The sequence below is a fragment of the Fundulus heteroclitus genome, chromosome 1, assembly GCF_011125445.2.
Source record: "Fundulus heteroclitus isolate FHET01 chromosome 1, MU-UCD_Fhet_4.1, whole genome shotgun sequence".
In the NCBI taxonomy this organism is placed as follows: Eukaryota; Metazoa; Chordata; class Actinopteri; order Cyprinodontiformes; family Fundulidae; genus Fundulus; species Fundulus heteroclitus.
In genome coordinates this window covers 7518010-7533385 of record NC_046361.1, presented here as the reverse complement: position 1 = coordinate 7533385, position 15376 = coordinate 7518010, and the positions used below count along the sequence as shown (strand labels likewise).

Genomic DNA, 15376 nt, shown 5'->3' with positions numbered 1-15376 from the left:
TGAGGTGGGATGTAGAAGGTTCGTGGACCAGTCCCTCTGCAGGGCTATCAGAATGCTGGGCGTCACAGGGGCCAGTCAGCGAGGGGCCTTCAAGTTGGCCACTGACGTAGAAGAAGTAGTACTCAGGTGGCTGTGGATGAGGAGGGGAGAGGCGTGGGTTGGGTAGCATTCCTAGACACAAGCTGGGGCTGATAAATCCCTGCTGGGTCATCTGGGTCAGGGGTCTTACTATTGGAAGACCTAAAACCCACCATGATTCCAGGATACATCTCTGATTATGTGTTCTGGAGCACCGCAAGGTGGTGTACATTAAGAATGATTGGTTTCAAGACTTTGAGGCAGGAAGGCTTTCTTGCCATCAGCCCAAGTTTTACTTCAGCAAGAATTACATTCTTCAGGATGACTTTGGCCATGATCAGTGGAGTCTTTCCCACCTCTCACACCATCAGCACTCCTAGGGAAGATGTCAGTTATAGGACTTCATGGTCTGAGATTCTGTATTTTTGTAACGCCCCTTCGGACTGTGGCCACTGGAACTTAAAAACATTTTGACTTGCCGCCACCCAACTGCAGAGAGTCAATATTTTTCCAGAGAGTCATTGACATCTGTTCCCAATTGATCAGGATAATTAGGATGCTTTAGCTCAGCATGGTCTATTGGAATGGTGTAGAGACTTGAATCTTTATACAGATTCTCACAATTTGAATTAGACATGAAGAGATTCAGACATGCCCTTTAATAGGTAATGTAAATCAAAAACCAAAATAGTTGCTCCTTTCTGAAATCAATGGTTGGGGTATATTTTGTGCATCTAGCTCCCATATTTATATTTATACACAACATTTTATAGTCCCCTATTACTTTTTACTCATACATACACTTATAAATAATATTTAGATCCTGTATAGCACTTGTGGATAGATGCAAACCACATTTCGTTGCTTTGTACTTGTGCAATGACAATAAAGTTGAATTCTATTCTATTCTATTTTGACACACATTTTTATCCTTAAACATAAATAAACATATTGGTCAAGATAAATACTTGCCAGTGGTATGGGATGCTGTTAAATGTAATGTTTTGCCAGGGTTATGCTCTTTATTTTGGGTTTGTTTGTGGCATGTGAACAATACCTAGTGGTAACAAGCCACCAGACGGTGAGTTTGCTTGATTTTTTGCTACTTTAAGTGAAATCATTTTTGTTCACTGTCCATCCTCCAACCTGCCTGTTACTTACTTTTCTTTGTTGCTGTAATCAAAAGAATGGATGTCATTAAACTTTCCAACAAGTAGGGCTTGTTTATTTAGTTATCAGACCTTTGCTTCAACACGTTCATCACTATCCACGGTACACAAATCAAATCAAAATGAAAAGGCTGGTTTGTTTGTGCAATGCCACACTCCACTGCTCGTTAGCCAGCAGCACAGCAAGCTTAAACCGCTGATTGTGACAGTTTAGCCATAGCAAGTGTTGTTTTTTTCTGCTTCTTCTGCAAGGAACCATGCTGAGCGCTTCCCATTGAAGGTCTACACAGAAGGATAGTACTTTGCTTTCCAATCCAATCAGAGTAGCATGGTTTATTTATTTTTTACTTTTCTGACCACAGTTGATTTTTTATTTTATTTATTTTTTTGGTCCAAGGTGAATTTCACACTTGACTTAAATGAAAAACAATAACCGTTGCTGGCAGCCATGGGCTTCTGAGCGAAAGAAACAGACAAAAATGATAATAAAACAGACTGCAGATAGCAAATTGCCTATTAGTTATCCATCCCAGTTTGTCCCCGTAGGGTGTTTTCATCCTTTTGATTTTGCGATAACTTCCATTCATTCATCGGTCACAGTCGGGGATTTTGGCTCTAATGTTGATTTTTTTTTTTTTTTTTTTTCACTCCAGCACACAAAATCAAAACTTTGCCTTCTGATTATGGTTGTCTCTTATTACATTCCTTGGCTGCCGCTTCATGTAGTTTCCCTTTTATAAAAAAAAAAAAAAAACAGCTATATTATTCTGGATATGACTGTGAGATCGGCTCAGTGACCCCAACAGGGATTTCTTTTTTTTTTCTTTAACTAATTCCCATAAAGCTATCTGTGAGAAAAAACCCAAATAAACAGAGGTCCCACAGATGGCCTGCACTTACCTAAAGTATCCAATCGTGACAGGTGCCGACAGTTATAATCTTTGACTCCAGCTCATGTTCTTTTAGTTTTTACAAAGCAGTCCGTCCATCTCGCTCTCCATCCATGCATCCTTTTTTACTTCTCCAAATGTTGTTATGGTGATAACAGGTTACAAAGGGAAACCCAGACATCCCTCCTCCCCTTTTTGGGGATCCCCTGGCATTCCCAGGCCAGATAAAGGCCCTCCAAAAAATTTTGGGTCCTCCCAGAAGAATGCCCCAGAAGCCCCCAGAGGGAGGCAACTTATAGGCACCATGATTAGAGGCCCAAATAGTCTCATCATGTATTTTAGATGCAGAGGAGAAAGGATAATTGGTAAATGGCCTGCACTTGTATAGTGCTTTATCAAGTCCTGAAGACCCGCAAGCGTTTTACACTCCATTCAGTCGTTCTTCCACTCAAACACACATTCATATGCTGACAGTGGTGAGCTACATTATAGCCACAGCTGCCCTGGGGCAGACTGACAGAAGCAGGGCTGCCATACAATCAGCACCACTGGACCCTCTGACCACCACCAGCAGGCAAAGCGGGTGAAGTGTCTTGCCTGAGGACACAACGACTGATATGGTCAGAGTGGAGTTCGAACCGGCAACCCACCGGTTACAGGATGAGCTCCCTAGCTCCCGTGCCAATGGCTCAAATTAAGCTCTGATGCCCCCAAAGGTTGGAGCTCCTCACATTATCTCGAATGGTGACTTCAGTAGCCCTACGGTTGAAGTTGGAAGGATTTTAAGTTGGCTATACGAAGGTTTCATTACCCTGTCAATTATTTTGCCCTTTAGCGGTTTTTGTTTTAGACTTTTTAAATTCATAATACATCTGACAGTTTCGGTGCTCCTGCCATAACCTTTCCTACAGCTTCCTCCTCTGTCTGAAACTATTACTCTGTCTTTGCTTTGTCTTTCTTGCTCTATTCTGTTGTCTCTTGTTTGCCTTTTTGTGTAGCTTTCTCCTTTTTTCTCTGTGTTTTTCATTTTTCTCCCCCTTCTCCACAGTTGACTTATTGATTTTATTTTCATACTGTTGGTAGATGTTCCCCTTGTCATAAACTTTCAGTGTTGCCTCCTTTCAAGCCGGCATTGATCACTGTGCAGCCAATCACAACCAATCTCTGCAAGGCATCATTATCTGCTCTTTCTGTTTATCTGTCTTGTATTATGTGCTCTGTGGACTGTATTTTTCAATCTAGCAATTCAAAGGTTTAGCAAAATAACAGGGCTGTAGATTTTGGTATTTATGTCGTTATTTTTGTCCCTTTTTGCTTTCTTTTTGCTTTTTTTTCAGCTCAGTTTCTCAGGTTTTGTCACAATGTGGCATTTGGTGAAATTACAACTCTCGTATTAAACTTTTAGTGAAGAATACGATCTGTGTGCCTCGGTCTGTCCGTCAATCCATCTTTTTCTGAGACTGATTCTTGGGGGCGTCGAGATTAGTATAGATCCAAAGACTTTTCTCTCCTCCTTCTCTAGCTAACCTGAAGAATCCCTGAATCCTTACCAAGCCGGCTGCAAGATATAATCTTTCCACTGTGTCCGGGATCTGTCCTGTATAGCAAAGCGAAAGCAAAACTGAGTCTGACTGGCCGGGCTAGCAAGTAGCTGGTTCGACACCCACAGACTACCACTTTGGGTCCCTGAGCCCCAGAATGCTCCCTGGACAGCACACAGTGGCAGCCCTCTGCTCCCTAAGGGATGGGTTAAATGTAGAGGACAAATTTCATTGGAATGTGTGTTGCAATGACAGTAAAGATGATTCTTATTAGGCTTATTAGACCACCTCACACTGAAACAAGTCCATAGGAATGCATCCATAGCAATTGTCTAAACCACCATAACCAGCATATTTTCTTTGCATTGAAGCAACAACTCTACACTGAGCACCTAATGAATAGCTACACTACTAACTAAAAGTCCAACCATCCTGTGGAGACAGCTCAGTTCAGCCTGTTTTATTCATTATTAGCTCATTCCTGTAAGATTACCCTCAAATTATGACCATAGGTGAGTTTTGGAGGCAGAAAAAAACCCAAATACAGCATCTGGATGCGGTTCTCTGAGGACAAAAACGGGAAAGCAAGGTGATAAATGTCATAAAATGTTCCCTTTCAAGTCCAGGTAGATAATATTATTAAAATAAATAAGAAAATTAATATATTCCAAACACGTCAGAATAATTCAAACTCTTATGTACTACTAGTAAAATATATCATGGTGGGATGTTTACGATTAAATGACTGTGATCCAGATATTACCCATCATTCCTCCCAGTGACTATTTCCTGTGCAAAATTACTTACCCCAAGCTGGCTTCTGGAAATTAAAAACAGATATTTTTTTTATGTGAATTAGCCTAGTTTCTTTTGTATTTTATATCAGCATTATATTCAATTAAAAAGATGCTTACAATATTGATCATTTCCTGTTTATTTTCACTGCACATAGGCGGTCTTGGATCTTCCTATTAACCAGAGTACTGATCCAGATTTCCTTTATAGGCAGTGGGATTTTGCCTTTCGCGATGGCTGATCTTCATCATTAGCTTAATGAAAGTTGTCAAAGCTACACTGTAAGCGCAGCTGCAGCTCAGGTGCCAGAAGTCGCACCTAACTGAGGAGCTGGAGATGAAAAGTGTTTTTAAAGGTGAGGAACAATGTATATCTTAAAGCAGGTGTTATTAAATATTTTTAGTAATGATTGGAGGAAATTATTACCTTTAACAAGGTTCAGTAAGTCATCTCGTGTGTTTTTTTTTTTTTTGTTTTTTTTTTTCCTACCTGGTATTTTTCTTTTTTTTTTTTTTCGGCATGAAGAAATTCTAAAACCATTTGAACTTTTTCACTAGAAAAGTTGAGACAATTTTCCCTCCCTGCAAGATGTTTTTCTTTGTCCGTCCTCCCTCGCTGTCTTTGCTTTTGTCGCGCTCCAGTTCTCGATCGAACCGAGTCCAGCCTCCGTTTTTCTCTCTCATCTGCCTTCTGGCCTCTCTCGGGCCCCGGATTCCTCCGAGCTTTCAAACGAGGGGAAAAAAGCAGCGAGTGCGCTCACGGGGTTGAGCGTGTTGACAATCGCCCCCCCCAGTAGAGGCATTTTTCCCCAGCCTTTGTGCCCCTCGCTTGCTGTACACTGACCTTTTCTGAGCTCCGCCAATCCATCGGCTCGCGCCAGCAGACCCCCCGCTCTCGTCCTCTCGGCGTATTCTCCAGCAGGGGCTCAGGGGAACAATTCAACACCACCCTGTATTGTGTTGTACTGAAAGCGACCTCAACTATATAAGGAATTGACACACCTATTTTGTTTTTACTATTTTTGGGTTTCTGGGCACGCTCTCCTCTCTCTAGTCAGCGTTTCGCCATCCCACCCCCTGCGCGTTCTGAGCAAGAACCTTTGTGGAACCTGGACCACCAGCCGGGATAAGAGAGGATAGCAGTGGGGGTTTTGTGTTTTTTTTTTTTTCCGTTTTTTTTTCCCTCTGGCTTTTGTCGCCTTCAAACAGCCACAACATTATCGAAACAGTCCACTTTCCAGCAGCCTCTTTTGTGTCCTGCTGTCCGTCAATCCGTCTATCTCCCTGCTTCTTTTTCTTGACGATTTGAAGCATGATTTTCCTTTGTGATTGCTTTCCAATTCGCACGCAGCACTCCTGAGGAGATCGATTCTTTTTTTGTTCCCCTTTCTTCTCTGGCCTTTTTGTAAATAAATAAATATCGGTGTGTTATTGTTTGTTCCTTAGAGCTATGTTGACAACTTCTCTTTCATGTGGAACTTTGGAAATTGTTTTTTTTTAGAGCTATGCTGCAGCTCTATAAGTGTTTTTTTTTATCTTGCAGAGTCTTCAAAGTTGGCTTGTTATTTATGTTATATTACCCAAATGTTGAATTCACACGGTTTCCATCAGTGCCTCAATGTGTTGTAATATACATTTGTTTCCAAAGCATCTGCTGCAGTGACAGAACCATACAGATGTACTAATGCAAGGAAAATGAGGCACGAGTTGATTTTTTTTTTTTTTTTTTTTTTTTTGTAGAATCACAGTTCAATGCAGTTGCAACTTCAAGAGTTTTATTTATTGATCTATTTATCTTTCAAGGGGGGGAGGGGGGGGGGGGCATCTTGCCAGCTTTCAAAATCCAGAAACTGGAATCTCAGAAGGTTACACGCCACTCGGAAAATGTCAGGATTTAGTGATGCAGAAAAAAATAGGACTCCAATTAAAAAAAATTACCTCCTAAATTTTTTACATGCACTGTGACTCTAGTCCTGTAAAAAAAAATACACCTACAATAACCAGAATTCTGAAGAATTCACACCCACGTACTCAGACATTTCATGTTTTATTTTTTTTTATTCCAACTATAGATTACATTTCAGCATTCAGTCTTCTTTGGGGATAAGTCTTATCGGCATCCCACATCTTGACTTGGAAAAATTCCCCAAATCTAACACATTATAAAAACATCTGTTCGCTACAGCTCTCTTCAAGTGGCTCCACAGATTTATCGTCAAGTTTAGTCCTTTTTAGGCCATTTCAAAACGTTCATTTTCCTCCCATACATTTTTGTCTTTGTTGATTCAGAAGTGATTAGATTTCCACCAAACAGCAGAAGGTTTTTGCTCATTATGGTCCGGTATTTGTAGCTCATAAAATCACTCACCTAAATAAAATTAAAAAAAACTGGTTCATCTGAAGAAAAGCAACCCCAGATCATGATGGTTCCACCTCCATGTTTCATTGTACGCATGGTGTACTTTTGGTGGTGCACAAAGATATTTATGGGTCAAAATGTATTTATTTATTTATGACCCAAAAGTTAAAGTTTCCTTTCATTAGAAAATATCACTTATTATGTCACTCTATTAAATAATAAAAAGGTGACTATTTTCCCGTGCTATGGTGTAAAGTAGCATAAAGCTGTGGACTTTGTTGCGCTCTTCTCCTGACCGAAACCATTGTACAGCGAATTCCTTTTGATCTTTTCTAACCTTCCTGCTTACTATGGCTTTAACTAAGACATGGAAATGTGTAAAAGTCAGGAAAAAACCTTTTTGGACAGCTGAACTTCATTTCAGGTCAAACAGGCTCTCTATAATTATGGCAGGTGAGAGCTTGTGAAGACTGGGTCATGAAATCAAATTAAAGCAAGCTTCCACAAAGTAATAGTTCAAAGGTCTGCAATCTTACGCAACCATCTAATTGCAACCTTTCCTCTAATAAATGTGCTTGTTTTTTCAGTTGAACTTTACTGGATGCTTTTAACAGAAATGGTTGAAAAGGTTTTGAAACCTTTTAAAAAAAAATCCAGTTTTATTGTAATCACAAATAATTTCCCTGGGTTGTGTACACTTTTGAGAGCCATTGTAAGGCTGGACTTTGACTAGGCCATTCCAACACATGGATGTGCTTTGATCTGAACCATTTCTGGCTGAATGTTTAGGCTCACTGATTCACGTTGAAACCAGGTGTAAATAGCTTGTGATTTAAGCAAAACTCCTTCTTCTCAGATGTGTCTTTGTTTCTATTTGAACTAACTTTGTTATTTTCAGAGAGCCGTTCTGGTTCCTGCGTTTTCCACACAAAAAAAAGTGAACTTGCTGATAGTTGATGCCTGAAAGGAACTTTGTTAGCGAGGCCTGCCTCTTTAGTGCGTGCTCCCCTCCACATTCGGCTCCATCTCCGTCCCTCCGTCCCTCGGGTCTATCAACCGCAGAACCTCAGCTCATCACCTGGGAGTTCCAATTGCCTGCCAGTCATCAGATAAAATGGATTTCCAATTGAGTCAAGGCTCTCGTGCTGGATTCTGCAGAATGGGGGGAAAAGGCTGACTTCTCCTGCTCCCCTACCTTTACCTGACGTCTTGCTGGTTATTTGTTTTTCTCTTTCTATCTCCTGCACCGATCGCCCTCTGTCCTGCTTCTTTTCTCTACAGTCCCTGCATTGTGGTCTGTTGATCTGCTGACTAGAGCCGCATGAAATGGAAACGGGCTCGTTGTAACGGTCCAGATCCAAGCTGTTGAAGGATGCGGTAACCTGGGCAACTTTCAGCTGTTCTTGGTCTTTTAGTCGACCGTGAATGGCAGAACTGTGGAATATAAGGAAGCACATTCTGAGAGGATATTGACAGGCTTTTCACCTGATGTAAAAGAGTGAATTAGGCACTTTAATTTGGATTATACGCTCTCAGTCACTCTGCGACGATGATCTGAATTTTCTATGATGGAAAACAGAAGGCAGGCCATAATTGTGAATGGGAATAACAAATCATGGATGGTTTGGACCTTTTTTTTCTTTACAAATCTGGAAAGAAAAATGTTGGCCCCCTTTCCTCTAATAATCTTGAATAAAATCAAATGCAACCAGTTTTAATCTTCCGGAGTAATCTGATCAGAAATGGAGTCAATGTGTGTGTCATTTAATCTCAGTATGAATCCAGCTGTCCTGTCAGGACCTCAGGAGTTTGTTAGAGAACATTAGCGATAAAGAATGATGGCGACCAAGGAAGACGGCTAACAGCACTTTTCAGTCCACCATCTGAAAATAGGTTTGCAGTTCTGCCATCCTACCACGATAAGTCTGTCCAGCTGAACTGACAGGTGGTGTAAGGAGAGAATTATTCAGGAAAGCAACCAAGAGTCTCATGGTAACTCTGAGGGAGCTGCAGACATCCACTGCTCAGGTGGAAGAATCTGTCAACAGGACGATTTGGAGTTGTGCACGGCACAAATCTGAGCTCTTTGGAAATTTGACCGGAAGAAACCTATGTTGTTTTTTTTTAAGAATGCCATTAGATCAATTGAATTAAATTTTATATATATAGCACCAATTCACAACACGTGTCATCCCAAGGCACGTTACAAAGTCAAATTCAATCAAATCATACAGACAGATTGGTCAAAACGTTTTCTATCTAAGGAAACCCAGCAGATTGCATCAAGTCTTGACAAGCAGCATTCACTCCTCCTGGAGAAGCGTAGAGCTACAGCGACAGTCGTCTGCATTGTTGATGGCTTTGCAGCAATCCCTCATACTGAGCATGCATTAAGAGACAGTGGAGAGGAAAACTTCCCTTAAACAGGGAGGAAAACCTCCAGCAGAACCAGGCTCAGTGTGAACGACCATCTGCCTCGACTGACTGGAGCTTAGAGAGGACAGAGCAGAGACACAAAAAGCACAGAAACACAAATTGATCCAGGAATCCTTTCTATGTTATATGACAATAGCAGATGATCTGTCTCATCTGGATGATGTCACAGCTAACACAAAGCCAGACCAGGTGTACCTACTATGAAGAGAAAAATTAGAACAAAAAGTTAAAAGTTGAACAACAAACAATGCAAATTGGAGAGCAGTAGGAGAACTCAGCAGAGTAAGAGAAATAGACCCTGATGTCCTCCAGCAGCCTAAGCCTATAGAATCATATCTACATTAGAATTCTCACTTGTAGGTTTTCCCACTAGCCATGTCGGGGACAAAGCCAACATGTGGAGGAAGTGGCTCTGGTCAAAGGAGACCAAACCTGAACCTCTTGATCTACATGCACAACACTGTGTATGATGGAAAACTAACACTTACCATTTCTCTGAACATAATATCCTCATCGTAAATAGTGGCTGTCGTGGTGGTAGCATTATGACGTGAAGATGCTTTTTTGGATGGAAATTGTAACGGAAGTATATAAAGGACAGTCCTCAAAGAAAACATGTAAGATGCCGCAAAGGACTTGAGACTTTTATGGATTCTCAGGAATCAGCAATCCTGACTGTTGCAGGCAGAGCTGCGGTGGTTTAAGGCAAAGCATTTTTTAGGCTGCGAAGAGACCAGACTGTGGCGGAGATTATGGGTCCATCTCAGTAGATTAGAAAATGTCAGACTGAAAGTTTTAAAACAACAATGTTTAAGCAAACATACTTTTCATTAAGCCCACATCTCTGTATTCATTTTTTCCAGCTGATGTAATAACCTAATCTTCTAAGAAATTAACTGTAGTTTCCATTAACTTTAAGCAAAAAACATCTTAAAAGAAATAAAGGCTTGAAATAAGGATTGAAAACCTCATTGTGTAATAATCTACATAATGACTTGGTGAAGTCAAGCACATATCACTTACTGAACTGAATGAACTTCTCAATAGTATTCTAATTTATACAGATGCACCTGTGCTTTCCAGCAGCGATCTTTGGCCAGAGCTGCAATGAAATGGTCTACACCAAAACACATTCATATGTCAGAACGGCCCAGTCAGAGTCCAGACTTAAATGCAACTGATAATCTGTTGCCAGACAAGAAAATTGCTATTTTATGCACTTTCCATCCTGTCTGATCCTAAAGGATCGAAGAAGAAATACACTTTCTAAATGTGCAAAACTGGTGGCGACACACCCCGAAAGACTTCCAGCTATAATAGCAGCAAAAGGTGCTTCTGTGAGAACCGACCCGGGGCAGCAAAACCTTTTAGACCTTTACTTATAAAAAACTATTGAAAACCACACCAACTTTTTCTACCACTTCACGCTGTCTTCCAATTTGTGTCTGGCTATCACATAAAATCCCTATGAAATACATTGTTTACTGTTATAATGTGAGAAATTGTGGAAAGGTTCAACAGGTTTGAAGAGACTTTGCGCCTCTTGATTCCACCCCTCTATCCTCCCAGCCATTGTTACAGAAAACCACTTATATGTGCCATACTGTCGGTAAATCCTTCTAAATGTAAATACACCAACAGACCCGTTATTGTTGCCATTCGAACATCATAAGAACAGTAAGCTGTTTTTAAAAGGAAACACGTGAATGGGAAGAGAATGAGAGGTGAAGAGGCTAAAGAAGAAGGTTTAAAAGCGTTAAGCTGCATCGATCACCTTTTAATGATTTCAGTAACAGCTGCAGGGAACTTGGACGGTAGTCGGAGCTCTCCTGTCTGCACAAAAGGTCCAACAGACAGCGTGAGTGGATCGTTTTAACAGGTTGCTACACAAAGCACTCAAAGGCTTTTGAATTTTTTATCTTTCAACTGGAAAAAGAAAAGCACCAAATAAATTAAAGATTTTCACGGTGACGTTCTAAATTTGATAAGAAGCTGGCCAATAATGACCCAGATGCTCCTGATCTTACAGTGTTGAAGGCTGCAAATGCCGCAGTCCAATAAATAATTTGTCATGTAATTATATATAATTTATGATAATCAAATTAGTGGATTCTAATTTAATAATTGATTAAGTTACGTAATACAAAGGCAATGTTTTATTGTGAAAATTATATTACATCTTTATTTGTTTATCTATTTTTTTCTTATTTTTTTCTCTAATTCTGTATGTTGTTACATATTCAAAAATAAATAAAATTTATTAATTAGACAATTACATAAATGTTAACTTCATGCAGTTTAATTTCATTATATGTTAAAACCATGTGGAACTATGAAAGCATTTATTCACTTGAATGTTCATATTGGACTTAGAGGAAATGAAAATACAAATATTTTGGCTGAAATATCAAAAATAATCTGAGTAAGTGAGTCTCTGGTTCCTGCACCTTCAATCTGTCAGTGTTGTGTAGACTAGGTGCACCTTTGAAGATGAAAGAGTATCTAATCCAGCGAATCTGGACCTGGAGCCCAGTCCTCCTGCACGTATTTATCAGCCTCGTGTTCATGTTGTAAGACGGAAGCGGCGGAGGGAAGGTGTGTGAGATCTGATGATGTTCCTGACAGAATATCATCCACATGTGAGAAAAGCGGGCGACAAAGCGAGAGCCGTAAAACCCGCCAACAGAACCAAGCGTACGCGCGTCTGCGTCACAGTTTGCTGTGGTTCTGTGCTGATGTCATCCTCCGCCTTAACTGTGACATTTCAGAACCGTCAGGTTAAATAGTTTCTCTTCAGATTCCCCGTCTAATTCACATACGTGTGTATTTATATGCGTTTATATATAGACTTTCCCATTGACGGCCTGTCAGCCCCTGGAAAACCCGCCTTTTCCTCATATTCTCAAACTCTGTAGCTTCTGAATAAATCATCGCACTAAAAATACATCCTCCAGCAGTAATAGCATACATCCTCCTCAGTTCAACATTTTGATAGCCTGCTCCCAAAGTTTGTCGCTAGATGTTTTCATGCTGCTGCGGCTCCTGTCATACTGGCTGCTCATCCTCAGGTTTATCTACAAAGCTTTTCCAGGAAGCCGCCATTTCGTCTCGGGAATAAAAACTCGGCCAGCGTTGGTTCTCAGAGCTCTTGGTGGTTTTGTTGGAAGGTGTTGGGTTATATTATCAAAGTGAACAGGTTGTAACAGCGGGTGTTACGTTTAGAGCATAAATGTACTGCAGTTTGAAGTCTTCATCAGCAGCTAAGGTACAAGGCCTTACAAACGTCTTCATATGCCTTCCAGTTGTCCACAGCTTTTCCACTTAATAACCTCGAAGTTTGATGGATTTTCCTGCTTCCTGCCCCTGATAAAGAAAAGCTGCCTCCCCACATCATGATGCTGCCACCACCAGGTTTCACAGTTGAGGCTTTTATTTTCAGATTGTTGTTTTAATGTCAACTTTCTGCCATGGGCAGTGATTTACTTGTAGGCCATTATTTTTATTTATTTATTTTTTTGTCAACAGACCAGGGTACCTTCTTCCACTGCAAATGGAAGTTGCAAATACCTTCTATTAACGTCTGGTTTGTCTTTTATCACTCAACCATAAAGTCTAGACTTCTGGATAAACACTTGTGGTAACGGTTTAGCCCACCTAAGCAAGTTTATGCCTGCAGCTAATCTGGAGTTGCCATGGATCTTCTTTTCTTAATTTGACAATAGGGGGGTAAGGCACACAGGTTTGTAAACTGAGAGGCAAAAGACGGTCCAGCTCAATTTAACAACTTTATTTTACAAAATCTTAAAATCACATTCACATAAAACATAGCTGGGCCAGGAGTTGTGGTCAACAGGGGAGCAGTGGAAGCAACTGGAGGGAAACTAAAATATAACAAACAACACCATGAAACAATCAATGCACCTCAAGCCAAGAAGATACCACCACCAAGGGTTTCCACCACCACAGCCGTGACAATCAGCTCCTAGAAAGCACAGTACATGTTCTTGAAGTGAACAATGCAAAAACAAAAACAAATGTTCGTTGGGCATTTTTAAAATGGCCTTTCAGTGGCAGCTGAACTGGGTCCCGCTTAGCTCCAGAAAGTAATCAATCTTTGGGGAATTACATCAAGCAACAGGGCGGGCACATGCCCACAACTACCAAAGCAGCAGGTAACAGAAGCAAAGCAAAAATAAGCAGGGCAGAACAGCAGAATCACTGCAAGCACACTAAAACACAGAAGCAAAACAATTATTAACACTTTAGATCTTAGCCATAACAGACACTACACACCACTTTGAGCTGGACTACAGCTCTTTGGAGGGGAGGCCTCTGGACCTTTGCCCAAGTCTCCTATTTCAATGCAGGAAGCCATGTTAGCACTAGGCTAAGCTAAATAAACTCTAAAGGGCCAAATCAGTGCTCGCGCTTACCGTCACTTATGAGTTGTGCTGATCTGTGGTTCGGTACGCAACTATCCGTGCTGCCGTAAGGCACAGAAAACACGGAAGTAAACAGCCAGGGACAACCAATGCCTGAAGACAGAGAGGTGCACATCAGCAGAACAGAGGATTTTTATAGGAAGCCACCCGATGTGAGGGACCAATCAAAAGTAAGATCTTGATTGGAAATCTATCTCCCACTCTATACTGCCACATTAATAATGCTCAAACTATTAATTAAACTGTGTAATATTTAGTGGAAATTGGTAGTGAACTCTGCTTTAATCTTCTCTACCACTTTCCTCCTGATCTTTGTGCCGTGTCCATTCATCTTGACACTGCTGGTGGTTCTCTAACGAACCTCTGACTTCTTCACAGAACGGCTGGGTTCAATTAAATACAGGTGGACATGGCACTGGGTTTTGCTTAGGGTTAACATAGTAAATTGAAATCCCAATAAATCAGAGCAGTAGTTAAATCATGTGATGAACTATGAATACTTCCGCACGTGTCTGTGTGTTGGAGTGTAAAACCTGCTTCTTCTTTTTTTTTTACCTGTGGTTTTGAAGCTAAGACGAGCCAGCTAGGGATTCCTTCTCTCCATTACTGAGATAATCGCTACCATTACCAAACCTGACCTTTCAGATGCGGTCAGTTAGAGGTGGAAGAGTGTGAATGGAAAAGTCACAGCCATTCCCCTTGAAAGCATCTCAAAGGTCAGGTGGTGTCATCGGGTTGCAACAATTCAAAAAGCACATAAAATGTCGCCATTTTCTCCCCGCAGAACCTGCTGGTCAACCACGGATGAAGAGTGGGAGGAGGAAGAGGACGGATAAAAGCTGTATCCGATGGAGACTTTTCGTTAGGCACTACGAGTAGCACCGGCCATGTTCCTGTTTGGACTAAGAAGAGAGTTGATTTGCTTTTAGCATGCCTTGTCTATAAACATTTATTATGCTATTTATCTGCAGCGCTGCACTCTGCAGGGAAGCTTTAGAATGAAGGTGTGCGTTTGCTTTATGGTTTGGGTCACTGCATTTGTAAGTCCAGCCCTAGACACCTGAGGCGCAGAGATGCGTTCAGGGTCACTCCTCTGTACGCCAAAGAGAGGAGTCAGTTCACGTCCAAAACCTCTGCTGCTTCTGAAGATATGAAAGGAAGAAGAAGAAGAAAAGAGCTGGGGTGTGTGTGCTGAATGCAGTGTGTTGCAGTCATGTTTTGATCTTGATTTGATGTTTGCTTTAAAGTTTCATGGTTTTGTATTATTCCAGCAACATGGGAGTAAGCTCAGGTTATCCTGGCAGTGACCTCAACGTGTCATACGTGTGCTTGACTAGGCCATCTTATTAAACCATTCATATCCTTTGACCTACTGGTGGGTTTCTTCTTTCCTAACTGCAAAACAAACTGCTGTGTTGTTGTCTCTTTCTGACTTTCAAAGGGGTCTACTGTATATATATATATATATATATATATATATATATATATATATATATATATATATATATATATATATATATATATATATATATATATATAATTGCAAAAAAGGAAAATAAAAAAAATATTTGCTTTAAATACAAACACCATTGGTATTTCAGTGACTATGTACAATTTGCTAATAATTCTATATCCTATTGTGCTATTTATAAAGAAAAAAGGCAAAC

At 40.6% G+C, this 15376-nt stretch overlaps 1 protein-coding gene across 2 annotated transcripts in view; it reads left to right on the top strand.

Moving 5' to 3' along the window:
* Window positions 1-15077, top strand: part of LOC105925874 (MICOS complex subunit mic25a) — a 104500-nt gene extending 89423 nt beyond the window's left edge. For both annotated transcript variants that reach the window (XM_036125261.1, XM_021316111.2), the window contains one exon: window positions 14494-15077. In XM_036125261.1, coding sequence (XP_035981154.1) covers window positions 14494-14517 — 24 coding nt within the window. In that variant the 3' untranslated portion in view covers window positions 14518-15077. The remainder of the gene's footprint in view (window positions 1-14493) is intronic.
* The last annotated feature ends 299 nt before the right edge of the window (window positions 15078-15376 follow it).